General features: G+C 42.1%; 1 protein-coding gene across 3 annotated transcripts; it reads right to left on the reverse strand.

The window, feature by feature from the left end:
• Positions 1–906: 906 nt before the first annotated feature.
• On the reverse strand, positions 907–22,357 carry LOC147025063 (peroxidasin homolog). Of its 3 annotated transcripts, none has more exons than XM_085885629.1 (7): positions 22,097–22,357; positions 12,500–12,871; positions 6,916–7,149; positions 6,525–6,794; positions 6,175–6,414; positions 2,374–2,485; positions 907–1,883 (listed from the first exon to the last, which is right to left on the reverse strand). In XM_085885629.1, exons 1-7 carry the CDS (start codon positions 22,149–22,151, stop codon positions 1,856–1,858), a joined length of 1,311 nt encoding a protein of 436 aa, XP_085741755.1. In that variant the 5' UTR covers positions 22,152–22,357; the 3' UTR covers positions 907–1,855. The 3 variants fall into 3 exon arrangements, with proteins under 3 accessions (XP_085741755.1, XP_085741754.1, XP_085741756.1); XM_085885628.1 differs by lacking the exon at positions 22,097–22,357 and adding an exon at positions 15,738–15,849; XM_085885630.1 differs by lacking the exons at positions 907–1,883; positions 2,374–2,485; positions 22,097–22,357 and adding exons at positions 2,501–3,612; positions 15,738–15,849.
• Between the last annotated feature and the right edge of the window lie 5,571 nt (positions 22,358–27,928).

Below are 27,928 nucleotides of genomic sequence, written 5' to 3' on the forward strand. Positions count from 1 at the left end.
TACTGGTTCAACGCTCACTCCGCACTCGTGCGTTCCTTTCTCTCTACGTGCTCCTTCCCCTGTCCTATCTAAGATGGTCTCCTCGCTCTTCTTCCTCCTCCTCCATTTTTAGTCACGCCCATCAATCATCAGCCTCGGTGGCATGATCTCGCCCACCATCACCCTTGGAGGTGGGGCTTCTTCCTACTTGGTCATGCAGCTCGGTTGTAATGGCCGTTGCCATGACAAAAACATAATTCTATCATCGCTGGCTTGCAATACAAAAATATAAGGAAAAGTCACAGGGGGGAGATTCCAAACTTCACATAGCACGAGGGGGGAAATTATCCTTAATCCCATTCTAATTAACACCGCACCACAACCTGTGCGGTGACAAGTAACACTTAAGCTCACAGTTTCCCGACTTAGTTTACAATGAGATGCCTCCTACATGTCCATGGGCCAAGCAACCCTTGGTCCTATCTTTTCTTGGTCCAAGATACGATCCTATCTTTCCGATGAAATTCCTTCATCTACACCACAAACATAATACATTTGCAGCCAAAGTGGATTATTACACAGATTAAAATCCAACAGTTATTGTTATGTTCTGTAAACTCGGGAAGAACTCATCCTTATGGACAAGTTAATTCCCCCAGAGTTGGCATATTTTACTAAAACTTGTAATATTTACCCCCACAGGAAAGGGTGCTTTGCCATACATATTTACAAAGAAAGAATTGGGGTCGTCCTCTCACTCCCCACGTCCACCCCTACCCTGAACCATCCCCTCCCCCTGCCCACCGACGACAATTATTTTATTACTGCCTAAAACCTTCCGGTGCTCACCACAAGTACAACCATCAGTTGTAACTCATTCCATCCGGCGGTTCAGCATTGCATAGAAATGAAACACACAAAGAGAAATGACTCAAACTACAGTATAATGAAAAATGAGTCTTTTCACACTATAAATCAGGCAATTTTCGCAAAGCTTTCACCACAAGTTGGTTCGACCTTCATTGGTCAAGCTTCACTCAGCACCCAGAGACAACAGGGCACCCAAGTGTTTCAGTAGCAAAAAAATCAAAACCATCTGAAACACGAGTGAGTAAGGCCTAAGTCACATTTGCTCTACGGCGAGGATACGGCGGCCGTACGCCCTCTGAATTGACAGAAACGTGCAGCGGCCGCAGAGTTTCTGCGGTGGCCTCAGGGTGGCCCTACGCCGTTTGGCTATATTTTACAGGTCGTAAGGTCGCCGTGGAATTATAGCGCAGAGTTATAACTTTTTTCATTTCTATGTTCACTGAAGCAATTCGACAACCCGAAAAAAAAGAACTGGTAAAAAAAATTAACCCATTCGTTGCCGTCCATCTGGCCGCACGTTCGGCTTAGGGCCCCCCTGCGGTCGCTTTGTGGGCACCTTGCGTCTGCCTTGAAAATTCTATGGCCGCCGCAGGAACGCCCAAAGGTCACCGTGCGACATCAAATCAAAGACCGTACGGCACCCCCACGTTTTCGGTCTCCACAATTTGTAAATACGCCGTGTGGCTCCCCGAAAAATAAAAACGTGACTGCTGCATTGTGTGACCGTGGAAATACTGCGGCCGCCGTATAATTGCTAGTGGCCGTAGATTTTGGAGACCCCACGGCCGCCATGGAAAATGTGACTTCGGCCTAAACACATGCGGGATGGGCCTTGTGCTGGAGCTTAACAATGTGGACTTGATGGTGAGTGGAAATATTTCAGTTATGCAGTGATTGATGGAGCTGAAGCTGGTGAATGTTCTTGGGCTGTACAAAATCATCAACATGTACGAATCTGGTTATTTTGAACTTTAACATGCCATGTGGTGTATTTCATTTCATCGATTTATTCCTCGGCTTCTTCTGGTTCGCTCCTGTTAAATAAAACAACACACGTGGGATTGTTTTAGAACTGGTTTATATTGTCGAATAAACACATAATGTACAACCTGGTGTGTCTTTTATTATATCAACATCTCACATAATATGAACAAATGCTAGATAATTCACTAAAATGGCTCTCACAGCACACATTCATGAACATATATATATATATATATATATATATATATATATATATATATATATATATATATATATATATATATATATATATATATATATATATATTGTTTGCAATTCTCTCATGTGTAGAATTTCCAAAATGACATAATCCCAACAATACCTGTTATTATTAGTTTTGGTATGTTCACATTTCGTTAAAGGAACACAATAGATTAAGCAAATTCCAGTAATTGCATTTCTCTTTGCTTTAGCTTTTCCAGGTTTATTTCCCAACAAATAGAAATCTTTAAAGTAAATATCCAATCTCAGTTTATGTTGTGTGCATGGATTGGTTTCTACCTTTTTTTTTTCTTGTGCAGGTACCAAACCAAAAGTGCTGAAACAATGACCACCAGCAGCACGTACGCAATGAACATCCAAATAAATATTTTACAATTCTCCGTGGATTTATCTGTGGAACAAAACCACAGGAAGAATTGAATACAAGAAATAGTTTGCATTTAAAATAAATTTTATTTTGGAAATGCATTGTTCCTTGCTGCTGAAGTTATTATTTTTTTTAATACAGTGTTTATAGCTCTTAAACACACATCACATTCAAGACATGGAATCAAAACTTATTTCTATCAGTTTTGTACATTTCATTGCATTTCGGCTCTTCAATGGGAGAATGAACCATGTAACTTGCAATGGACCTATATCTACAATCAGGGCATAGTTACCAAATTAAAAATTGGAGGCAAACAATGAGTGCAGAAGGTATAAGACATTCTCCATTGTGAACACTCGATAAACACAGATAACCCCACTACTCTGTGATGAGTCATTTTATTGGGCATCCCCTGCAGTCATTGGGAGATTTGTAAGACCTGAGTTTTTGGTGGGAGATGGACAAATAACACAGCCATCTTAGAACTGGTGTGTTCTAATTAGCTAAGTTCTGTCAAAAAATATGGAATAGCAGTGCTTCCACACTGACAGTACTAGATAATGAAACTCAATGTTCTGCCAACGGAGACAAATTTGAAATCCCACATGATTATAGCACCTCTTTGTTTGTCTCCAATCATCAACCCATCACGGCACAAGCAACAAATTTAATTTTGGGAGAGGACATGAAAATCAAATCAATCAACTGCAAGAGTAAAACAAAATGTGCAATAAACAATCTAATACACAGCAAGATCGGAGCCACTATAATAATAAACATTAAAAGATATTGAACAGTAAAAACCCTTCAATGTTAAAAATGAAGCAACAACACTAATTACATTAACAATCTTTTCCTGCAAGAATTACAAATGAGTGCAACAAGCATGTTCAATCCACTCACAATGCCCAGTGCCTTAGGTCCCATGAAAATTCCAAAATTTTGGTTATAGGTAACTAGATATATTCTATATTAATCGTTGGCAGATGAAACAGTTTAGGTGAACCTAAAATCCCAATTCTCAATTGGGCATCACCTGTGCCCATTTGAACAAACACGGACACCGACCGAATAGCAATCCTTCATCAATGTCATCAAGTCACAGCAAAGAATAGGAAGATGCACTATTCACCATTGTTCACTCTTTCCTGATAGCACATTGAATGAGAAAGGAAAAGTGAAACTGTGAGAATTCCCCTTTCAACAGCATGGAGATCACAAAAAAAATGAAATTTTGTATCTTTTCTGGATAAATCCACAAACAATGAATAAGCAGTGAGTGAAGGCCTTCACTGGTCAAGGTACTCACACATTTCTCCCACTTGGCTAAAATGGTGGCAAACCTCCCTCATAAAATATAATATGGAAGTAAATTCTATACATTGTATTATGGAGAAACTCTAAAAACAAGTTTTGGAGAACTTCGACACAACTTGAGGCCCAAATTGTATTGAACATATTATTTATATTTTCAAAAGAATACATTCTCGAAACAATTGAAAGAATATGTTCTATATAAGATGATCTTTAGATTATCTAGAGAACACATTTTATAACAATACAAATGAACCCATTCTTTTAAATTTGATCCTCAGTTTTGTACAATTGTAAAAAAAAATTGCAAACCTTGTGAAGTCGTAATGCAGATGGTGATTGGTATTTATGAATACTGTTACACGAGTTTGCTTAGGTAAGAAATAAATTGCGATTTGTTCAAAATCCCACCTCAAAAATGATACTATTGTTGCGGTTGTGGAAATTCGCAAACCACCATTCAGGTCCCGTAGGTGAGATATCTCTGTAAGTACACGTGTAGTTAGCCCAAACCCGTTGTTTAGAGGGAATAAATGTGATTCATTTGGGCTGCGACCCTTTGAGATAGCCGTTTTTCTGTTCTATCTTTATTTTGAACCAACCACGTCTCAACCGCCATCACACAACAACCACCAACCACAACGCCGCTTCACAACAACAACAACAACGCCAACAGCCACGATCTTTACCTTCACAACTCGCTCCCGCAAACATCGCATCACCGCCATTCCAAACGGCACCATGGCCATAAACCACCACCATAAACCCTCCACCACCTTCACCTCTCTCCTTCTGCGGCCATTCCCGCTCCACCTATGAGCACCGAGCGTCAGGCTGTCCTGGGCTCGTAGGGTCGCGCGCCAAGCCGCGAGTGCAAAATGCGGCCTTTCCGAGGAGAATTCGGATCAGGAATGCTACACGCCCACTTCTGATCCGTCCAATCAGAAAGTGCGGGGTGGTTTGGCCCTGCCTCCAGGCACGTCTGTGTGGAATCGAGATATGCAAATTCTAGGATCAGGGAAGATTCACGCCCCTTTTCCTCCGTCCAATGGGCGAGCGTGGCTCCACCCCGAGCTCGTTCTGATCCAGAAATTTGCATATGGGTTCTCCTGCCGGCCTATAAAGCACCGAGCGCGGGGCGAATCTGGGCAGAGTCGGTATGGGCAGAGTCTGCCTTGGAAGAGCGGAGAGTGGCAGAGTCGGCCTTGGAAGAGCGGAGAGTGGCAGAAGAGCGGAGAGAGTTTTGGGCAGAGGCAGTTTGGAGCGCGGAGTGGAGGCGGGGGCGTCCCGGTGGTTTTTGGCAGTCGGCTGAGGAGGATTGGGGGAAGAGACCGAGGAGTTCGGGTCCGAGGCAAGGAAGTCGGCGACGAGGTCACGGTGGAATCGCTCGTCACGGGACCCAAGCAAGCCAGCTATACTCTTTCCCCAGAGCATCAACAATTCCCCCCCCCTTTTCCCCCCGCGCTGAGATAGTGCGAAAAGGAGGCCCCGTTCCCACCCCACTCCAAGCAGTGCCAACGAAACCCGCGAAGGAGCACGAAGTCGGGGCACCGCCGCGCTGCCACATTTGCGGCTCATCACAAAGACACAGGTAGGACCCACCCGGTCTCGCGGACCTGACCGCTCTTTCAGGTCCCGCGCAAATATTGGCCCACAGGCCCTGTCTGCCCCCTTGTCATTGAGGGTGGCCCCTTTTCTTTTGTTTCTGTGTAAACGTGTGTGTGTGTGGCGCCAGTCTGGTGAAGTAAAACTGTTAAGTGTTGCCGTGTGTCGGTCTTATTCGGTAGTATCTCTGCGTCATTGTTTCTTTCTTTACATTTGCTTTTTTGTGCATAATTGTTTTAATTGTATATGTATGCTTTCCGTGTGCCGTGGAATAAATGTGCATCATGTTGAACTGTTTTCCCGTTTCGCTTCGTCTTTTCTTTAATTGAATCTCCATCTTGCTTCACGTAAAGGGTTGGTAGTGGCCTTAATGCGCCCGATAATTAATCGGAACCATCGAGGCCGACGATAACACCGCTCGGTTATCCCGATAGTACAGAATGGGTCGCTTAAGCGGCCCATGTCCGGGGACGACCTGCGGCGAGGTGCGATCGCCCGGTCTACCCTCTGCGTGGGTACTTAGGTAGGTCGAGTTTAGCGAACAACCCTATCCCACGCGGGTGGCCGATTGGCACGATCGTGGTGAGGCCGAAAGGCCCACCCGTGACTAGCTCCCGGCGTTATTCCGAGAGGGTCACGACGGAATTGTCCGTCCGGTGGGCGACGTGCCGCGATTCGAGTCACGTGGCCGTTCGCACTCCAGCGGGTGAGAATTCGCAACACTATTAAGTAAATTATGTGTGGATTTTGAACTGTTTGCCTTCAATAATTCAAAATGGTGCAAAACGTACCTTCTGTGATTGTTTGTGAGGTTGTTGTGATAATCCTCCCAGATTCCCCATAAAGAACACACATCCATTTTACTGGATCTTCAGGAGCAAATATGAAAGAGAAACTCGACTGGTTTGTGACGTCACTTTCAGATATTTCATGACGCCACCCGAATGTTACACCGGGTACAGGATGTGAAAGGTCACAGTTCAAAGACCCAATAGCACCTTCAGAAACTCCGTTCTTTGGGGTCAACGTGGCTGGAGGTGAAAGTAAATATTTCATAGTTCATTTATTTATTTTTACAATAAAAAATCTGTTTCAAACTCACAATTTTGCTTCGACAATAACTGCAAGTAGAGCAGCTTACCTGTGACGGTGATAACCAATATGTTACAGATAACCCGATCAGATCGACACTCGTAATGTCCGGTGTCCCTGGGACGAACATCGGAGATTGTAAGTGAGAAATCCTCGGTGATGGTGAATTTCCCATTTGTTTGTTCCTCTCCCTCCTTGATCAGAGATTGTGATTCCTTTGTTTTATACCATCGAGTACTGTTATCATTCACACATGGTAAGGTGATGTTACTTTTAACTGGAGTTATAAAAATACTTCTCTTTACACCATCACGTGATCCTGTAAGAGAGGGGATCGGATGTTTAATAACACGAGTAATTGAATCTTTAATGTTAAATCACAAATGTGAAAAAAAGGAAAATTAAAGATAAATTCCATAATATGACGATAATTAACTTACCTTGATAGACGTTGATGAAGTGACTGATGGTGAGACGAGGTTTGTTCATGGTGGACACAATGCAGTTCCATTGTCCCCCATCAGTGATCTCCGTTTGTGAAAGTTTCATTTCCTTTCCCTTTCCTACTAACAATTCCCCCCTCATCCACTCAACATCACCCTTGGTATCATTCGAGATCCTGCACATCAGGGTGGTTTCACCACCCTCTCTTACTGGGTTCATTGAGCTTGTCACTGTGTGGAACAAATGTAACAATTTCACCCTCACTTATTAAATTTAAACGAACTTTATTCAATCATCCTATTTAATAATTAATATAACAAGTACGTGCCCGTAAAAAAAAAAATAATAATAATAAATAAATAAACCACACAGGCCGTTTCTTCGCTCTCACGTGCCTGTACGTGCGTAACCCAGAAGTTCGATATTATTCGCAGTTCCGATTATTCAATTAGCGCCAACGTATTTTACCTTTTCGCAATGTCATGGCAAGGAAAAACAAAAAGAAGAGAGAGAAAAAAATTTACTTCCTGGTTCAGAGCATACCAGCACTCTGATGTTCCCAAAATTTATACACCGTCTAATATGAAAACGATCATAACTTGGCCCATTCTGTTTATTTATAAATGCACATAAGAAATCGAGAAATTATTAGAATACACGAAGTCATCACTCTCCGGAAGCCCGTACGTTGTAACCCGTAATGGGTAACGTGGCTGTGCTTCCCTTCTCCATCGGCCACGCCCGTGCAACAACGTGTCTTCCCATTGGTTTGGTAAATAAATGGCCATAACTTGGGAAGCACTTGTCTGATTAATATCAAACCTTGAAAAGGCACATCCTCACGTCCCCAGCAATATACCTGGCAAGTTTTTCAATTAGATCGGACTAGAGGTTGTGAAGAAACAGTAGGCACACACACACACACACACACACACACACACACACACACACACACACATTGCTGGAATTATGGATAGATGATCATTATTGTTATGTTTGTGGAGCAGGAGACAGTAGTTAGTTGACCTTACACCATTTATATTTGAGGATATCTTGGAACATTTTGAAAATGTGTGCATGTGGTTCGACGAAATTGTGCGTTTTGCAGCAGGACGAGCCTTGTCTATCTTAATTAAACTAACTAGTTCCACCAAGGTCAAACTGGGCAACACCAGCAAGTGGTGAAGCCGAGGGTGGAATGCACATCTCCCTCCCTCCTACCAGATGTGGTGGGGGGAGGGCTGGTGTGGTGAGAGTACTCCTCCTAGCCTTCCATCAGTGAGTGAAAAATAAACCTTGGTTCATGTGCGAGCCTTGATTCGTCAGTGTCAGGAGAGGCAGGATCTCAAAGAGGAAGCACCAAAAAAAGTCATGATTTGAAGAATCTTTTGGCAGTGATTAGTGCACTCTTTGTGTAGAAAGACACTTGCTGCAAAACATGGGCAGAGAGTAAAAGTGCACATGCAAAGCTGGGACAAGCTCAAGGTTTCTCTTTCCTCTTGGGACAGCTATCACTCAATGACAGTATCATACTTCACTTTTAATTATTGTGTCCTCATTGACACTCTTTGGTTTGCTATATGACCCCACTCACTTTGCCAACATGGACAGGTTTTACAACACCATATGATTGGTGTGTGCGTGCGTGTACAAAACTGAAGTAGTCTTTCCTGTATCTTTTCAATCTTTTTGCCTGTAGTTTTATTCCATGTTCTCTCATGTAATAAATTATTTATTTCTTAAAGAGATGTGGTGCATCTCATGATCCTGTCATTGAGCTACAATGACGTTTGAGTTAATTTGGCATTGCTGCTGGGCTGATTTATAACCAGTGAGATATTATCCCCTGCCAGACTATGAGTTAACATTCACCTACTCAGGCATTGGTCCATATGAAACATTAATAGCTTGGTTATCCTTGGAGTGAGCCTCTGTTTTGGTCAGTAATTGCCTCCATTATCATTATCAGAAGGTGCGATCAATGCAACATTTGGTGTCAGGAGTGGGATTCTATTATTATTCCTGCAGAGGAAATTGTAAAATTGAAAAATCTTGCGTGCGATCAATTTTAATTAAATTAAATTTTCTTTACTTAGCATGCTGCATGGTCGCTGGAACAAGATGGCATAAATGATGAAAAACATGAGGGCAGGGGCAGAGTTTTGTAGTGGGCAGTGGTTTAGCAGAAGAATATCCCCCACTCCCAGTGTCATTCAAGGAAGCGCCCACTCCTGGGCTTCTGGGAGTGTGGCACAGAGCGATACCGTGAGGACGTATCAGGCCATAATACAAAATTTCACTGAAATTAATCTTAACATGGAAGCAAAATTTGAAGAAAGGAATCTCAACATGAAAATTAAATTTAAAAGGAATACATTTTTCTCCATAAATGGGGAAACAAAATGGATAAATTAAAAGTTGTCAGAGGGATAGGAATTGAAGGAAATAATGTCATGGAACTCCATCATGATAGTGTAGGTACAAAATTGCTTCTACCGATCCAAGAGGTCATCCAAGTGATGGAGCAAAGTAGGGAGCTGCAGAGGACCTGCAGAGGTGTAGTTGGAGCCTGTAGAGGATAAGATAGAGCCCATGGAGGGTGAATTACAGCCTGTAGAGGATGAGTGAGTGCCCACAGAGAGTAAATTAGCACCCACTGAGCATGTCAGTGCCTGCAGAGCATGATTTAGCACCTGAGGAGGTGCAATTAGAGGATGTGGAGGTGCAGTTACAGCCCACAGAGGTGAGTTGGAGCTCACAAAGGGTACGTTGAAGTCTGCGTAATTTGAGTTGGTATCAGCGGAAGGTGATTTTACACCCATGAAGATTGAGTTAGTTCCTGTGAAGTCGAAGTTGAAGTCTCGCATCGCCAAATAATATACTGGAAATGTAATTTACATATTCTGGAAATATACATTGCCAAATAATATACATCACCAAATAATAAACTGGATGGCAGTTCTGCAGTGGTCCAAAGTCATTAGGGTGCAACATGAGTCACAATCCTGGGTTGGTGTGGCTGAATCTAGAACGCGGTACCCACAGGATTCCTGGAGGTGGTACCCTTCCTGTACACCTGTTATAGGAAAGACTACATGGAGATGTTTTGCTGGGCCGCACCTTGGTGGCAGTACCTCCGAAGTTCACAGAGGCCTGAGGAAGGAACCTCCCGAGAGCTCGGACCTGCAGCCTCTCCATGAGCCACAGCGAGCGAGCTATGCGATTGCCCAGCATGTGACAACCCTCACGTGCTGAGTCAGGTCTATGGATGTGGGTCACCATGAACGGATCATTGGTACTGCAACCAGAGGACCAGACTGGTGCATCTGTAGAAAGTTATGTTGCTCGTACGTTTTGCTCAAGTCCCGGTGGGCCCACATTCCACAGAAATCAATCATTAATAGCTTGGACCTTCCACAGTCATTTGTGATGGGATAAATTTTTATGATTATCCAATCACAAATGTGATTATCCAGTTTGTGATTGGATCTGGGTCAAAGGGTTCTGTGGTAGATTGGTAGAGTGAGGAGATTTGATAAACTGCACACCAAATGCTATTGTAATTGAACATGCTCCAGAGCAATTTTTTTAGAATGAGAAGGAAAGAAGTTAAATTTAAATAGTTATTACTCACTAAGCTTTGCAAGGGATAAATGCAGGTTAGTTGTGGAATTGGTAAGGGAATGGGTCGAGATGGCTGGAAGTGCCAAGTCGTTTCACCAAGTAGAAAGGTTTTGAAATGTAGAAATATGAACATCATAAATTAAAATAAATATCTTCACATTTTGCTTTTATTTTTTGTGAATGGCATAGAGGAAAACGTCACTATGTACGACAGGTAATGAAATAATGATTACCAGCCTCAGAAAATTAAGGTGATGTAAGATTTGTGGGTGTCTGGAGGTAGTGCAATCTCTCGATGAGAGAGAAATGCGGAGCTTTTCCCATGCCTTGCCTCCCCTTGCTGCAGCATGCGGCTGGAAAAATTTTGTGGTGAGAGGAGCATCAGGATCAGTCAAACCAGAGGCAGAAAGGCCCTTGGTGACTATGGATAGGATATGGAAGACGATTTTGATGACCCCCTCCAGCAACGATACGGTAAGGGAGGTGGTGAGAGGTGGGATGATTGGGGGGTTTGGGATTTCCTTTGAGTTGGGTCTCTGTGGGCACAACACACTGTCACACCCCCTCCACTTTCTAGGATCTCCCAGTTGCCTAGTTAGTGCCCATCATAGTCAATAAATGAATCCCATGGCCTTTGGAGAGAAATATCTTCTTCTTAGATCCATACTCATGAACAGAGCATTGGAACTGCTGAAGCAGTTTTTCCTTGGCGATTTGGCACAATCTTGGATGGGTCGCCACTCCAACCATTTCTTGGAGCACAGCTGTGCCACTGATGCTCTGCCCCTCTACCAGTACATTGGCGCTCATTTCACCAACCTCAGGAGGATGACAGGCCGAGTCAACCCCACCTGGTGTTAATTCAGCAGCCAACGGGGCTCGAACTCAGGACCCTAGGATCCCAAGATGGCCACCCTAACCACTAAGCCAACACCAGGCTTGCAAAGAAATAGAGAAAATGAAAAATGTGCTATGACGTGTTTAAACAAGAAGCTACCACTTAGGCATCTCCATCCATATATTGAGTCGGACATGGAGACAGCAATTTTGTCTTTTGTGTGGCTCACCATGGGAACAAGCCTTGTTGATATCTGACTCGACGGGTTAATACGTCTTATCCGTGTGATTCCCTTATGTTGAACTGGGCAAATGGAGAGGGCAGTGTACATGTTTCCCTCTCATCTACCGAGCAAGGAGAGTTGACTCCTCCTTGGTGTCTGTTTCTGAGTGAGAGGTGAAGTTCCATTTGTGTGAGGGTCTGGTTTTGTCAGCATCCTTAGGGGCAGGATCTCAAAGCAGGGGAACAAAGAGACATTATTGGAGGAACCACTGGCCCATGATTGGTGGACTCCTTGGCTCAGAGATACCACCCCTGTGGCTGGTGATTGGTTTGGTTTTGGGTGTAGTGAAGGTGGGGGGGGGGGCCAAGATTTGCCACATGTAAGGGTGGAGAAGAAAGGCACACATCCTGCACTGGGTGATTTGCTTGCTTGCCCTTTCCCCTTCAGACAGTTCTTGCTCTGAGACAGATGCCTGCTCTGTTTCTGCTCCTCATGTCCTTGCTGTAACCTTCTGGACTACTTCTGTCCCTGCTCACTGTGCTACTTTTACAACAGCCTCAGGTTATTGACCACATGCTTTCCCTTCTTACTTGATGGATTCAGCACACATGATTTGATGTATGTGCATGTTAGCCTTCAGCTGTTGGTCTTCCCTCTGCAACTTCTGTCCAGGGTTTCATTCCGTGTCCTATCGTTCAATAAAGTATTTATTTCTGACAGAAACATAGTGTGCCTGGCCATTCCACCATTCCATCCCTCCCTCCCTGGCATACTTGAAAGGCTAAATATTTAATAGTCCTGACATAATCTATAAGGTATTCAACCTCGGCTGATGTGGTCAGTAATTTCCGAAATTCGGTTTATCAGAGGTTTCCATCAATGCTACATTATTCACCTTCAGCAGTAATGAGTATCACCACCTTGAGCTTTGTGAAGATGTGAGTTGAAATATTTCTGTAGTAACAGGTGAATCTCCCAGAATCGTCAAAATGCACAGGTGAGAAAAGAAGAGAAAAATCTCCTTTTAATCCATTGCCAATAATGTTCACATTATTTAATAAATCCTTATCTGTACTCAGAGTCTTTCCTTCATTTGGGAAGTCTTTGTACAAGTGGAAGTCTCTGTGTGAGGATTTTCTGTCCTTGAGCCATCCCACTCGAGCCAATTCATGCCACAATGATCTGTTAAACAAACAAGGCAATCTGACTGTGTCACCAACAGCTACAAACACGGGTGTCACTTCCACAGCTCTTGTGTGCTGTTCATCTGAAAATGCAGGAAAAGATAAGTTATTAATGAGTTGGTTGAAAATATTTTTAGGTTTGTTTCATTAAAGTGTATATTAAGTCCAAATGAAACGAAACAATGTCAAACCCACACAGAAAGCAAATAGCTGAAACACGTTCTTACCTTTTAAGGATTTATTTTTTATTAAAAGAAGGACAAGGAAGAGGGTCAGCAAAGAGTGATAATGATGGAACAAACAAAGGAAGTCAAAAATACACAAATAGGACAATGGGATATGCAAACTTAGGGACAATGAGGAGAAATAAAATCTCAAATCCTAATCCACTAGGTGCCACAGATAACACTTTCACAACACAATAATAATGCAAGCAGGCCTTCCCTTTTATTTGATGCACAGGGTGGGTGCAGTTCAACACAATGGTGTCCGCTTTGGAGACCAGGAGGGAGACTCGAGCCAGTAACAAGCAGGGCCAGTGTGATGGGTAGGGCTTACACTTGGCCACATGGTCCACTTTTGTCCTTTTTACATAGAGTCCTCCTGGCCCTCGAAGAACAGAGGGTGATCCCAGCTTGGGTCGATCCCACATGAGGCTTCTCCTCTAAGCGAGGTCTCCGTCCTCTTTGCATACGAGCCTCTCTTGGTTCTCTCCTGCATGAGCCTCTCTCCTGGTGACTCTTGTCTCGACTCTCCGGCTGTCTCCCCCGGACTCGCCAGTGGACTCTCCATTCTTAACTGAGTTCTCCTCTTCCTCCTTTCTCGGCACTCACGTGCACCCCAATCTCCTCTTCCTCTTGAGCGGAGTCTTCATCTCAAGTCCCGCCCATGGGAACGGCCCCAATAAAAATAAATGTACATCTTTTAATTTGGGCTCGACAGCCCACTGCTCCACCACGGCTGGCACAAAGTGCCAGAGAGATCGTAATCGGCCTCATTGTACACCTGTGACACCTGTGCCTCTGCGTTGGGAAGTCCACTCCTCGCCCTGCCCACAAACAAGAGGTTTTCCAAAAACATAATTAATCTGTCTACCCTGTTTATAAATTACATATGCTGCCTCCTCAGTGTCATGTGTAACAAACGACTTACTCTGACAGATCCCTGATAAGTCAGTGGCAAATCCAGGGGGGTTTCCTGGTTGCCCGGAACCCCCCCCCCCTTCCCAACAAAAAAAAATTTACCATTACAGTGGCAAACCCAGGGGTTCCCTGGTCACCCAGAACTCCTTCTGGTATGTCATATAGTTGCTAGTATGTCATATAGGCACTACCATCACTCAGGTATGTCTCACTAGTCATGATATTTAAGATTGAAACTTAAAGTTTATTGAATTCAAGCTATTTTATTTTGTTATGCATTTAAATACTAAAATAATTAACTTACATATATTTTTGCACAATACATGCATATCAAAGAATATGTGAATGTGCATTTATTTGAAAGCTGCAATAAAGTTTTCATAACGTTCATGTGACTTAGATTTTCTGTTATTTGGAAGCCCCCCTCCCCAATTCCTGGATTTGCCCCTGTACGTAACAATCTAACCTACTCGAAAGACATGGTCCATCCTACGCTTCCCTCAGTCTGGCTATGGATCTTTCCCCGCTTGCACTTACCAATATAAAATCAAAGACAAGACCGAGAGATAATGGATTCTGAAAGCAAACTCAAAATAGAAATTATAGCAAGGAAGATAAAAAATAAATTATGACAAAGTAAACAATGTGAGAAAAAACCACATTTGAAAATAACTCAAAAAGCTTCGACCACAAACTAGGGAAACAAAAGCAGAATGTATCAAGTTCCCCTGAGAAAGATAAACATAAAGATTTTTGGAAAGATACTGATGAAGACTGTGGAAACTGAATTATTAATTGAATTTATAATAACTAGTGCGGGCCCGTAGGTGCAGCTTCGTTCCTTCACTCTTGTAAACGACTACTGGATTGGGGCATTATTTCAATTAGATCGGACCAACCGTATCATAAATGGCCATAACTTGGGAAACACCTGGGAAACATACTCAGGTCCCCAGCGTCAATTGTGACGTCATATCAAACGAAGAAGAAGAATTGTGATGCCCCCCTTCCCCCCTCTCTCATCCCCTCTCTCCCCCCTAGTCTCGCCCCTCCTCTCTCCTCCCTCCTCTCGCCCCTCTCTCTCCTCCCTCCTCTCGCCCCTCTCTCTCGCCCCTCTTTCTCACCCCTCTCTCTCGCCCCCACTCTCACCCCCTCTCCCGCCCCCTCTCTCGAATTGTGACACCCCCTCTCTCTCGTCCCTCTCTCTTGCCCCCCCCAAACCTTGGGAGAAATTAATAATTTGAACAATTAATTTAAACCTTGGGAAAAAACAGCTTTCAAACCTTGGGAAACAGCTGAAATGGATGAAGAACGATATCAAACCTTGAAAAGGCACATTTTTTCCCAGCGTCAATTGTCCCCAGCGTCAATTGTGACGTCATATCAAACGAAGAAGAAGAACAATTGTGACCCCCTCTCTCGCCCCCCCTCTCGCCCCCCCTCTCGCCCCCCTCTCGCCCCCTCTCGCCCCCTCTCTCCCCCTCCTCTCTCGCCCCTCCACTCTCGCCCCTCCTCTCTCGCTCCTCTCTCTCACCCCCACTCTCTTGCCCCCACTCTCACCCCCATCTCATCCCCCCTCTCTCCCCCTCTCTTGCCCCCCCTCTCCCCCCTCCCCCTCCTCTCTCGCCCCTCTCTCTATAAATGTATTCATAAATGTCTACCAAGCACAACAATTAATTCAAACCTTGGGAAAAAACAGCTTTCAAACCCTTGGGAAACAGCTGTTTCCCTTGGGAAAATTAAAACCTTGGGATTAATTAATAATTTAAACAATTAATTCAAACCTTGGGAAAAAAAGTTTCCAAACCTTGGGAAACACTTGGGAAGCAGCTGAAACGGATGAAGAAGAACGATATCAAACTTTGAAAAGGCACATACTCAGCTCCCAGCGTCAATTGTGACATAATATCAAAAAAAAAGAGGAAGCATTGTGACGTCATTCGTGACATCATAGCACCATGTCCTGTCATTGGTTGACAGATAAATGGCCGTAACTTGGGAACTGCTCGTCCAATTAATATCAAACCTTGAAAAGGCACATCTGCACGGCCCCGGCAATATTCCTGGCAAGTTTCAATCAGATCGGACTGGTGGTCGTCGAGAAATGGCGGTCGCAGACAGACACACACACATTGCTGGAATTATAGATAGATGTAAAAATGCAAATTAACTTAGTTTAGCGCTTTGAGAAAGAATTTAATAAATATATGCTGAGAAAACTAGTAAAGAGCAGAATACACACATTTTGCTGATGTAGTCGTAAACAACCTTGTTAAACCTTATCTGTCTGATGACCATCTAAGTCAGCATCAGGAAATGACCATCTCCCCCCCCCCCTCCACCCTCCCGGGACTATAAGTAAGCTCCAAAACAGACCAATAATTCTTCTATGTTGCAATTTTAAAGTCCACAAAGTTCCATCTGTTGTCTCGACATACCCTGGTAAAACTATATATACACTCAATATTATATGTTATGTGGAATTAAGTCTTCGGCTCGCAACATTGTTGAGAGTCGGAGCCTTCTTCTTGTGCACAAGAGTGTCTTTTATTTCAATGAATAAACAGCTTGTATTGAACTAAAGGTTTTTCTGTCTTAAGATGGCTAAAATTGCGACCACAAGACCCAAAATAACACAAGGAGTTGGATAGCATCAGAAACTTGGAAAAGAAAAAGGAACAGAAAAATTAAATGCTCCAGTCATATTTAATGGAGAATTTTTTTTATAAATAACTTGCAACTAGAATGGCACCCGGTAGAGCACATATCTCCACAAGGTTGAACAGTTTACGTTTTGTATCCCACTGATCGGCTGAATCTGTATCTGGACCTCAACCAAAATGTAATCGGTGTGTTCTTGTCACCTACCCACCAAACACATTCACTAAGTTTTGTCATAACCCGTCCATAACGTTTTCAGATATTATGCTATATACAGAATATAGTTTTTGGCCATAGCTCTCTTTGATGAAGAATCGCTTTTAAAATTCTCGTGTCCAGATCCGGATTTTCACCAAAATCGAAACGATTAGTCTTTGTTACACAAACAAGCTGTCCACCAAGTTTCGTTCGAATCCATCCACAGATTTTTTTTTAGATATTCTGCTTGCAAACAAACAGACAGACAAAGAGGGCTGAATACATAACTTCCGTCCACCTTCGGTGGCCGATTTCAAAAGCAGGTGCCTGGGTGGAATTCCAATCTTCTAGCTAAAGCAACTCGATGCTCCCCACAATCATTATGCGTGAACATTCAACAAACTTATCAAAGAGGAAAGATAATATCAATGAGTGTCTCACAGAAGGTAACACATTTCTCATCCAGAAATTGAAGAAACCCAACTTCCTAACAAGTATAGACCAAAAATTGTCTAACAATGAAATAAAACCTCTAAAGGGAATCATCACATAAATTATGTACCATCACCTAACCACAACAAGGAGGCCAAGAGACAGAACAGAAGGGACGTAAGATAGTATTCTACAGAACAATAGACCACATACTACTAAACAAGGCCCTACTCTAAAACTGTAAAACAAGAAGACAAACTTGTCCATAGCATGGATAGACAATAAAAAGGAAGCTTCTGATAGTGTTTCACATTCGTGGATGATGAAATGCATGCACGTATACAATATCAACCCCCAAAAACCAAACTGATGGAGAAGGCAATGGTACACTGGAATACTGCATTGATATTACAACACCGACAAGAAAATATTGAAATACCAGGTGTGAAGTTACGATGCGGGATCTATCAAGGAGACAGCCTTTCGCCCCTCCTATTTTGTCTGGTCCTAGACCCACTGAACACCCTCATTAATGAACAAAAACAGGGATACACCCTAGCATCCAATAAAAGAATGTCCAAATGTACAGGACAGGTGACATATTGACTGTACATGGATGATCCAAAGCTATTCGCACCAAACAATAAAAAATTGGCAGAATAAACGAAATTAGTGAAACGGTACTCTGACAACACTCAAATTGAATTTGGCCGAGATAAATGTATCTGTGATTTTTGGAATTTTGTCGAAAGCGCACATTCATACAAGGTACACCAACAAAAATGGACGACATAAAAATCGACCTAAATACAACAATACAAGAACTAGACAAGGAAGCATGATACAAATACCTTATAGTAGAAGATGGCTACAAAATATGTTAAAAACAAATGCTCAAAACAATTCCCAAAGAATGCCTGTGTAGAACGAGGATGATGCTGAAAACATATCTCTTTCCAAGAAACAAAATCAAAACCATAAACCAACTTGCAGTACCAGCATTCAAATAGAGCTGTGGAATAATAAAGTGCCCAAAACCAGAAATCAACAAATTAGATATAAAAACAAGGAAACTCCTTACTATCCACAAAATGTTCTGTAAAAATCAATGCATCCCAAGAATGTATCTGCTTACAGGATAAGGAGGTTGTGGCCTGAAGGAGTTCAATCAAGTACACAATGACAATTCCTAGCTGAGTACGTGAAAAGCCCAAGAGACTACCAAATCAAATTTGTATGCTAACACCAAACAAGCTAAAAAAGGTATCCCTCATCCACCTCGCAAAAAATTTCCAAAACCAGGTCCAAATAGAAGTCACGTGTGAAACCAAAACAGCAGCCCCAATGATTACAAAAAAGGGAAAATAAAAATATGAAGTGAATTAGAATGGCACTCGTAAAGAATGGCACTCGTATAGTCTCGCCAAAAATACCATTGCTAACTGAACATGCGACTATTATGGCTCACTCCTATTTGGCCCATATACCCGTATCATCCATGCACCATATTATGTCACATAGTTTAATGGCATGGGTTAGGACGTCGTAAATTTAATTCTTCACTCACATCAGGACATAGATCAGATATATGAAGTTCAGATAAGGATTTCAATTCAACAAATTATGGTTGGAATACCACTTCAACGATGACATCATCATTTTTACCCTATATACCCCATGTGGAGTTGTTGGCATATGCCAAGTTTCAAAAAAAAATTGAGTGGTTTTGGAGAAAATGGTGTCCATTTTTTTCCTTTAAACCAATATGGCTGCCATACCAGATGACCTATGACGTCAGAGTTGGCATTAAAATATTCTCCATGGGGAGTCCCTCCTTTGTTTAAAGTTTTGCATCGATCGGACAAGTGATTGCAGAGAAAACCATTTTTAAAGCTGAAATATATAGACACGGATACACAGACAGACAGACAGTGGCGTTGTAATAGTGTCGAGACTAAGGGCGAGTCGCACATTCAGGGCGAGACTCATAAATGAGCAAAACCAAGGACACCACACCAATGTCTTTAAGAAAACGGCAGGTGTGAGTTGTTCTGCATCGTAGAAACAACAAATTCTTCACTCACATCAGAACTATCAGACATGAGGACATAGATCTTCTTAGAGACTCGTGACTTACTTCCGGGATGTAAAAAAACTCATGTCAGAACAACTGTAGACACAAAGGCACAACGTGAAAGCCCGTTTTGATATATTTATGCTAATCAGCCGTGAACAGCTGATTTTGCACACGGACGTTGGAATGTGGTTCTTCCTGTCGCGCCGCGAGTTCGTATCGACGGCATTTTGCCGCTATCGCTCAGGCGGGCATGAGGGTGTCGCGATGTTGATGGCGCTGTGGTGGGGATGGCGTGGTTGTAGAGTTGTTGGCGTTGTGGTGGAGGTGGTGTGGTTGTTGAGTTTGTTGTTGAGGAGATGTTGTTTGTTTAAAATAAAAGATATAAAAATAATAACGGCTAACTCAAAGATGCACAGCCCGGCACACGAACAAGTCCCGTTATACATCGGTGGGGGAACCTAACCTGAAACATATACTTATCGAAATAACTGATCTCTGGGGAGCCTGAATGGTGGTTTGTGAATTTCCACAACCGTAACAATACATATATATATATATACACACACACACACACACACACACACACACACACACACACACACACACACACACACACACACACACACACACACACACACACACACACACACACACACACACACATACACACACACACGTCGATACTTTCAGGTCCGATCGGTCTCCATTTCATTTCTTGAATCCCACCCACGTGTGGAGAAACCTGATCATTTTTTGTGAAATGGTTCATTGGGAATTTTCACAATTGACTCTGTGAAGCCAAATCTATGAGGGAAAGTCCCTCAACAGGATCTGGCCCCTCCCTTTTGTACATTTCTTAATCCAGTTGAGGAACAGATTACTATAACCTGTATAACTGATTACTCTAACCACTTACAACAGATTACTATAACCACTTGAAACAGATTACTATAACCTGTACAACGGATTACTCTCACCACTTACGACAGATTATTATAACCTGTACAACTGATTACTCTCACCACTAACTACAGATAACTATAACCTGTACCACAGATTACTTTAACATGTACAACTGATTAATCTCACCACTTACTACAGATTATTATAACCTGTACAACTGATTACTCTCACCACTTACTACAGATTATTATAACCTGTACCACAGATTGCTTTTACCTGTACAACAGATTAATATCATGACAATTTCAATTCCTAGAACGTGGAGATTAGATCGCTGAAAAAAAAACAATAATATATATATATATATATACCTCTGCCACCGAAGGTGAAGGAGGTTATGCTTTTACCCCTTTCTGTCTGTCTCTCTGTTTGTCTGTGTACAGGATATCTCACAAAGTTCTGGGCGGATCCGAATGAAATTTTGTGGACATGTTCGGTGTATGATAAGTCCGAACTGATTAGATTTTGGTGAAGATCCGCATCCGGATCCGGCTATTAGAATTTTTGAAGTGATTCTTCACCATTGAGAGATTGGGCCAAAAACGATACATAGCACGATATCTCAAAAAGTTGGGGACGGATTCGGACGAAACTTGATGGACACGTCCGGTGTGTCATAAGGATGAATTGATTCGATTTTGGTGAAGATCTGAATCCGGATCTGGATACGAGAATTATTTAATTTCCAAAGTGATTCTTCACCATTGAGAGATAGGGCCAAAACGATCGAGTTCTGTATAACATGATATTTCAAAAATGTTTTGGGCCCGACATGTTCTCGTGGATCAGGCATGACGTGGCGGAGGGATGCGCTCCACCGAGTGCCCTTCTAGCCTCGTTTTGTGTTTGTTACTTGAAGGTTATGTTGTTATCCCTATCCGTCTCTGCTTGTTTGTCTTCTGTGAGCAACATATTTCAAAAGGTTTTGGACGAATTCGGACGAAACTTGGGGGACAGGTTGGGTGTTTGACAAGGACCAATTGATTTGATTTTTGTGAAGATCCAGATCTGGATCTGATAATTTCATCGGTGAGTCTTCACCATTGAGAGATAAAGCCAAAAATGATACATGGAATGATATTTCAAAAAGTTGTGGACGAGTTATGACAAAACTATGGGTATGAGTTGGTTAGGTGACAAGAACAAGCCGATTTGATTTTGGTTAAAATCCAGCCCATCGGTGGGTTACAAAATGTGAACTGTTCAGCCTTGTGGAGGTACGCACACTACCGAGTGCCATTGTAGTTATATTTATTTTTGTGTATACAACCTCTGCGTATGTTTCGTCGTGGAGGCTCACCCTACCTTAGAATAATAAAAAGGTGACAAGACATATTTACAGTCATCCATAAAGTATATTTTTCAAGAACAAAGAATCTGAACTTCTATATAAAACAGAGAATGACATAAGATGAATATCTTATATCTGTTCCACTAACTACCAACTACCATTCAGATACTCACAAATACATTTTACCTTACAATTTTTTTTTCATGAAATATGTGGAGGCCCCCTGGTTGTGGAGGCCCCTGGGCAACTGCCCTGCTTGCGCATGCCTAAATCCAGCCCTGCTTTATATGATATTGTTTAAGGTTAGTTTGGTAACCTCCTGCACCGCTGAACTTACTGCTGAACCTGCACCCATGATGTTACCCCTTCGTCAAAAGAGCAGACAAAGGATTAACGTTCGAAACGTCATGCACATCTCGATCCCCACGTTGATTAACTCACTTACATCAGATTTCCGTTGTTGACCTCCATTACACTCAGACCGAAACGCACCTTCACAAAGACTAATACTCCATTCGATAAGCAGCACAATAATATTACTCACATGGAAGCAGAAACATCAAAGTAAGGAGAAGACTTTGAATGTTGAAGTTGTCCATGTTAGGTTTGTTAAAACCACGAGAATATCAGTAAAAATGAACCTGAACAGACTCTTTTCACTTCTTTCGCCGGTCCTTAGGAGGTTTTGAACTCTTGCTGTACCTGAACACCTGACATCAAAACTGTACGCACAATGCAAAGGGAGAACACAAGACAAGTGGGAAATGGAAGGGTTTTTTAAAATATTTTTTTCCATTCTGTTCTTGCTAAACGTGATTGTGGTTTTTGTGAGCTGAGTGTGGTTGTACACAACAATCTCGACAATCAGCTGACTGTTTTTTTGTATTTCGTTTTTAATATGAGGGAGGAAACAAGAAAGTATACTTCCTTTTTGTTGTTGGAAAATTTATAGTTTCTTCTTCCAACTGCTTTTTTATTTTTTATTTTTAAATACCAAATGGTGAATGGACAATAAACTTCACTATGATGAAGGAAATCATGGACTCGTGCATTGCATTGTTTTTACAAAAACTTGTGTGGAAGTCGAGTTGAGGGATGAACACCCTGTTTGGTCATATTGAAATGTTGGGAAGGAATGGAACCCCCTGTTGTTGATGTGTTGTTGCTATAAACATGATCTTGTATCCCCTTTACTAAAGCTGCCTCTTTTATTATCATTTTTATTCTATTCCATATCGAGAGTTCCAGGCTGTACAAAGAACTCAACTGAGGCAGATGGGTGATTTCCTCACGATGGAGGGTGTGATTCGGATTATAATACCGTATTTAAGAGGTACAAGGAACTACCAGTTGGGTTTGGAGCCTGACAAGAGTCCCAGCAGTTGGGCACTCAACCTGTGAGAACGTTTCTGCAGTTCGGACATACCTGAGGAGAGAATTGACTGCAGTTTGGACATACCTGAGGAGAGAGTTGACTGCAGTTCCCACATACATGAGGAGAGAATTGACTGCAGTTTAGACATACCTTAGGAGAGAAATTACAGCAGTTTGGAGATACCTTAGGAGAAAATTGACTGCAATTCGGACATACCATTGGATAGAATTGACTGCAGTTCGGACATACCTTAGGATAAAATTGATTGCAATTCGGACATACCTTCGGATATAACTGATTGCAATTCGGACATACCTTCGGATAGAATTGACTGCAGTTTGGACATACGTTAGGAGACAATTGACTGCAGTTTGGACATACGTTAGGAGAGAATTGACTGCAGTTTGGACATACGTTAGGAGAGAATTGACTGCAGTTTCGATATACCTTCGGAGAGAATTGACTGCAGTTTGGACATACCTTAGGAGAGAATTGACTGCAGTTTGGACATACCTTAAGAGAGAATTGACTGTAATTCGGACATACCATAGGATAGAATTGACTGCAATTCGGACATAGCTTAAGAGAGAATTGACTGCGGTTTGGACATACCTTAGGAGAGAATTGACTGCAGTTTGGACATACTTTAGGAGAGAATTGACTGCAGTTTGGACATACCTTAGGAGAGAATTGACTGCAGTTTGGACATACGTTAGGAGAGAATTGACTGCAGTTTGGACATACCTTAGGAGAGAATTGACTGCAGTTTGGACATACGTTAGGAGAGAATTGACTGCAGTTTGGACATACCTTAAGAGAGAATTGACTGCAGTTTCGATATACCTTCGGAGAGAATTGACTGCAGTTTGGACATACCTTAAGAGAGAATTGACTGTAATTCGGACATACCATAGGATAGAATTGACTGCAATTCGGACATAGCTTAAGAGAGAATTGACTGCGGTTTGGACATACCTTAGGAGAGAATTGACTGCAGTTTGGACATACTTTAGGAGAGAATTGACTGCAGTTTGGACATACCTTAGGAGAGAATTGACTGCAGTTTGGACATACGTTAGGAGAGAATTGACTGCAGTTTGGACATACCTTAGGAGAGAATTGACTGCAGTTTGGACATACGTTAGGAGAGAATTGACTGCAGTTTGGACATACCTTAGGAGAGAATTGACTGCAGTTTGGACATACCTTAAGAGAGAATTGACTGTAATTCGGATAATACCATAGGATAGAATTGACTGCAATTCGGACATAGCTTAAGAGAGAATTGACTGCGGTTTGGACATACCTTAGGAGAGAATTGACTGAAGTTTCGACATACCTTAGGAGAGAATTGACTGCAGTTTGGACATACCTTAGGAGAGAATTGACTGCAGTTTGGACATACGTTAGGAGAGAATTGACTGAAGTTTGGAGATACCTTAGGAGAAAATTGACTGCAATTCAGACATACCATTGGATAGAATTGACTGCAGTTTGGACATACCTTAGGAGAGAATTGACTGCAGTTTGGACATACGTTAGGAGAGAATTGACTGCAGTTTCGATATACCTTCGGAGAGAATTGACTGCAGTTTGGACATACCTTAGGAGAGAATTGACTGCAGTTTGGACATACCTTAAGAGAGAATTGACTGTAATTCGGACATACCATAGGATAGAATTGACTGCAATTCGGACATAGCTTAAGAGAGAATTGACTGCGGTTTGGACATACCTTAGGAGAGAATTGACTGCAGTTTGGACATACTTTAGGAGAGAATTGACTGCAGTTTGGACATACGTTAGGAGAGAATTGACTGCAGTTTGGACATACCTTAAGAGAGAATTGACTGCAGTTTCGATATACCTTCGGAGAGAATTGACTGCAGTTTGGACATACCTTAGGAGAGAATTGACTGCAGTTTGGACATACCTTAAGAGAGAATTGACTGTAATTCGGACATACCATAGGATAGAATTGACTGCAATTCGGACATAGCTTAAGAGAGAATTGACTGCGGTTTGGACATACCTTAGGAGAGAATTGACTGCAGTTTGGACATACTTTAGGAGAGAATTGACTGCAGTTTGGACATACCTTAGGAGAGAATTGACTGCAGTTTGGACATACGTTAGGAGAGAATTGACTGCAGTTTGGACATACCTTAGGAGAGAATTGACTGCAGTTTGGACATACGTTAGGAGAGAATTGACTGCAGTTTGGACATACCTTAGGAGAGAATTGACTGCAGTTTGGACATACCTTAAGAGAGAATTGACTGTAATTCGGATAATACCATAGGATAGAATTGACTGCAATTCGGACATAGCTTAAGAGAGAATTGACTGCGGTTTGGACATACCTTAGGAGAGAATTGACTGAAGTTTCGACATACCTTAGGAGAGAATTGACTGCAGTTTGGACATACGTTAGGAGAGAATTGACTGAAGTTTGGAGATACCTTAGGAGAAAATTGACTGCAATTCAGACATACCATTGGATAGAATTGACTGCAGTTTGGACATACCTTAGGAGAGAATTGACTGCAGTTTGGACATACGTTAGGAGAGAATTGACTGCAGTTTGGACATACCTTAGGAGAGAATTGACTGCAGTTTGGACATACCTTAGGAGAGAGTTAACTGCAATTCGGACATACATTAGGAGAGAATTGACTGTAATTTGGACATACCATACGATAGAATTGACTGCAGTTCGACATACCTTAGGATATAATTGACTGCAATTTGGACATACCTTCGGATATAATTCAATGCAATTCGGACATACCTGAGGATAGAATTGACTGCAATTCGGACATACCTTCGGATATAATTGACTGCAATTCAGACATACCTGAGGATAGAATTGACTAATTCGGACATACCATAGGATAGAATTGACTGCAGTTCGGACATACCTTAGGATAGAATTGACTGCAATTCGGACATACCTTAGGATAGAATTGACTGCAATTCGGACATACCATAGGATAGAATTGACTGCAGTTCAGACATACCTTAGGATAGCATTGACTGCAATTCGGACATACCTTCCCATAGAATTGACTGTAATTCGGACATACCATAGGATAGAATTGACTGCAATTCGGACATACCTTCGGATAGAATTGACTGCAGTTCGGACATACCTTTGGATAGAATTGACTGCAATTTGGACATACCTTCAGATAGAATTGACTGTAATTCGGACATACCATAGGATAGAATTGACTGCAATTCGGACATAGCTTAACAGAGAATTGACTGCGGTTTGGACATACCTTAGGAGAGAATTGACTGCAGTTTGGACATACCTTAAGAGAGAATTGACTGTAATTCGGACATACCATAGGATAGAATTGACTGCAATTCAGACATAGCTTAAGAGAGAATTAACTGCGGTTTGGACATACCTTAGGAGAGAATTGACTGAAGTTTCGACATACCTTAGGAGAGAATTGACTGCAGTTTGGATATACCTTAGGAGAGTTGACTGCAGTTTGGACATGCCTTAGGAGAGAATTGACTGCAGTTTGGACATACGTTAGGAGAGAATTGACTGCAGTTTGGACATACCTTAGGAGAGAATTGACTGCAGTTTGGACATACGTTAGGAGAGAATTGACTGCAGTTTGGACATACCTTAGGAGAGAATTGACTGCAGTTTGGACATACCTTAGGAGAGAATTGACTGCAGTTTGGACATACCTTAGGAGAGAGTTGACTGCAGTTCCGACATACATGAGGAGAGAATTGACTGCAGTTTAGACATACCTTAGGAGAGAAATTACAGCAGTTTGGAGATACCTTAGGAGAAAATTGACTGCAATTCGGACATACCATTGGATAGAATTGACTGCAGTTCGGACATACCTTTGGATAGAATTGACTGCAATTTGGACATACCTTCAGATAGAATTGACTGTAATTCGGACATACCATAGGATAGAATTGACTGCAATTCGGACATAGCTTAACAGAGAATTGACTGCGGTTTGGACATACCTTAGGAGAGAATTGACTGCAGTTTGGACATACCTTAAGAGAGAATTGACTGTAATTCGGACATACCATAGGATAGAATTGACTGCAATTCAGACATAGCTTAAGAGAGAATTAACTGCGGTTTGGACATACCTTAGGAGAGAATTGACTGAAGTTTCGACATACCTTAGGAGAGAATTGACTGCAGTTTGGATATACCTTAGGAGAGTTGACTGCAGTTTGGACATGCCTTAGGAGAGAATTGACTGCAGTTTGGACATACGTTAGGAGAGAATTGACTGCAGTTTGGACATACCTTAGGAGAGAATTGACTGCAGTTTGGACATACGTTAGGAGAGAATTGACTGCAGTTTGGACATACCTTAGGAGAGAATTGACTGCAGTTTGGACATACCTTAGGAGAGAATTGACTGCAGTTTGGACATACCTTAGGAGAGAGTTGACTGCAGTTCCGACATACATGAGGAGAGAATTGACTGCAGTTTAGACATACCTTAGGAGAGAAATTACAGCAGTTTGGAGATACCTTAGGAGAAAATTGACTGCAATTCGGACATACCATTGGATAGAATTGACTGCAGTTCGGACATACCTTAGGATAAAATTGATTGCAATTCGGACATACCTTCGGATATAACTGATTGCAATTCGGACATACCTTCGGATAGAATTGACTGCAGTTTGGACATACGTTAGGAGAGAATTGACTGCAGTTTGGACATATCAAGTTAGAATTGACTGCAGTTTGGACATACCTTAGGAGAGAATTGACTGCAGTTTGGACATACGTTAGGAGAGAAATGACTGCAGTTTGGACATACGTTAGGAGAGAATTGACTGCAGTTTGGACATACGTTAGAGAATTGACTGCAGTTTGGACATACCTTAGGAGAGAATTGACTGCAGTTTGGACATACCTTAGGAGAGAATTGACTGCAGTTTGGACATACGTTAGGAGAGAATTGACTGCAGTTTGGACATACGTTAGAGAAT

The sequence above is a fragment of the Eptatretus burgeri genome, chromosome 6 (genome assembly GCF_056783735.1).
Source record: "Eptatretus burgeri isolate ZD-2024b chromosome 6, Ebu_testis_v1, whole genome shotgun sequence".
In the NCBI taxonomy this organism is placed as follows: Eukaryota; Metazoa; Chordata; class Myxini; order Myxiniformes; family Myxinidae; genus Eptatretus; species Eptatretus burgeri.

Bases quoted from the DNA above. Each gene is read 5' to 3' on its own strand.
- LOC147025063 (XM_085885628.1), bottom strand. From the start codon at position 15,834: ATGTCACAATTGACGCTGGGAGCTGAGTATGTGCCTTTTCAAAGTTTG. The intron at 6,795-6,915 runs GTAAGTTAATTA...CCTCTCTTACAG, and splicing joins CTTCATCAACGTCTATCAAG to GATCACGTGATGGTGTAAAG. The intron at 2,486-6,174 runs GTACGTTTTGCA...TTTGTTCCACAG, and splicing joins CTCACAAACAATCACAGAAG to ATAAATCCACGGAGAATTGT.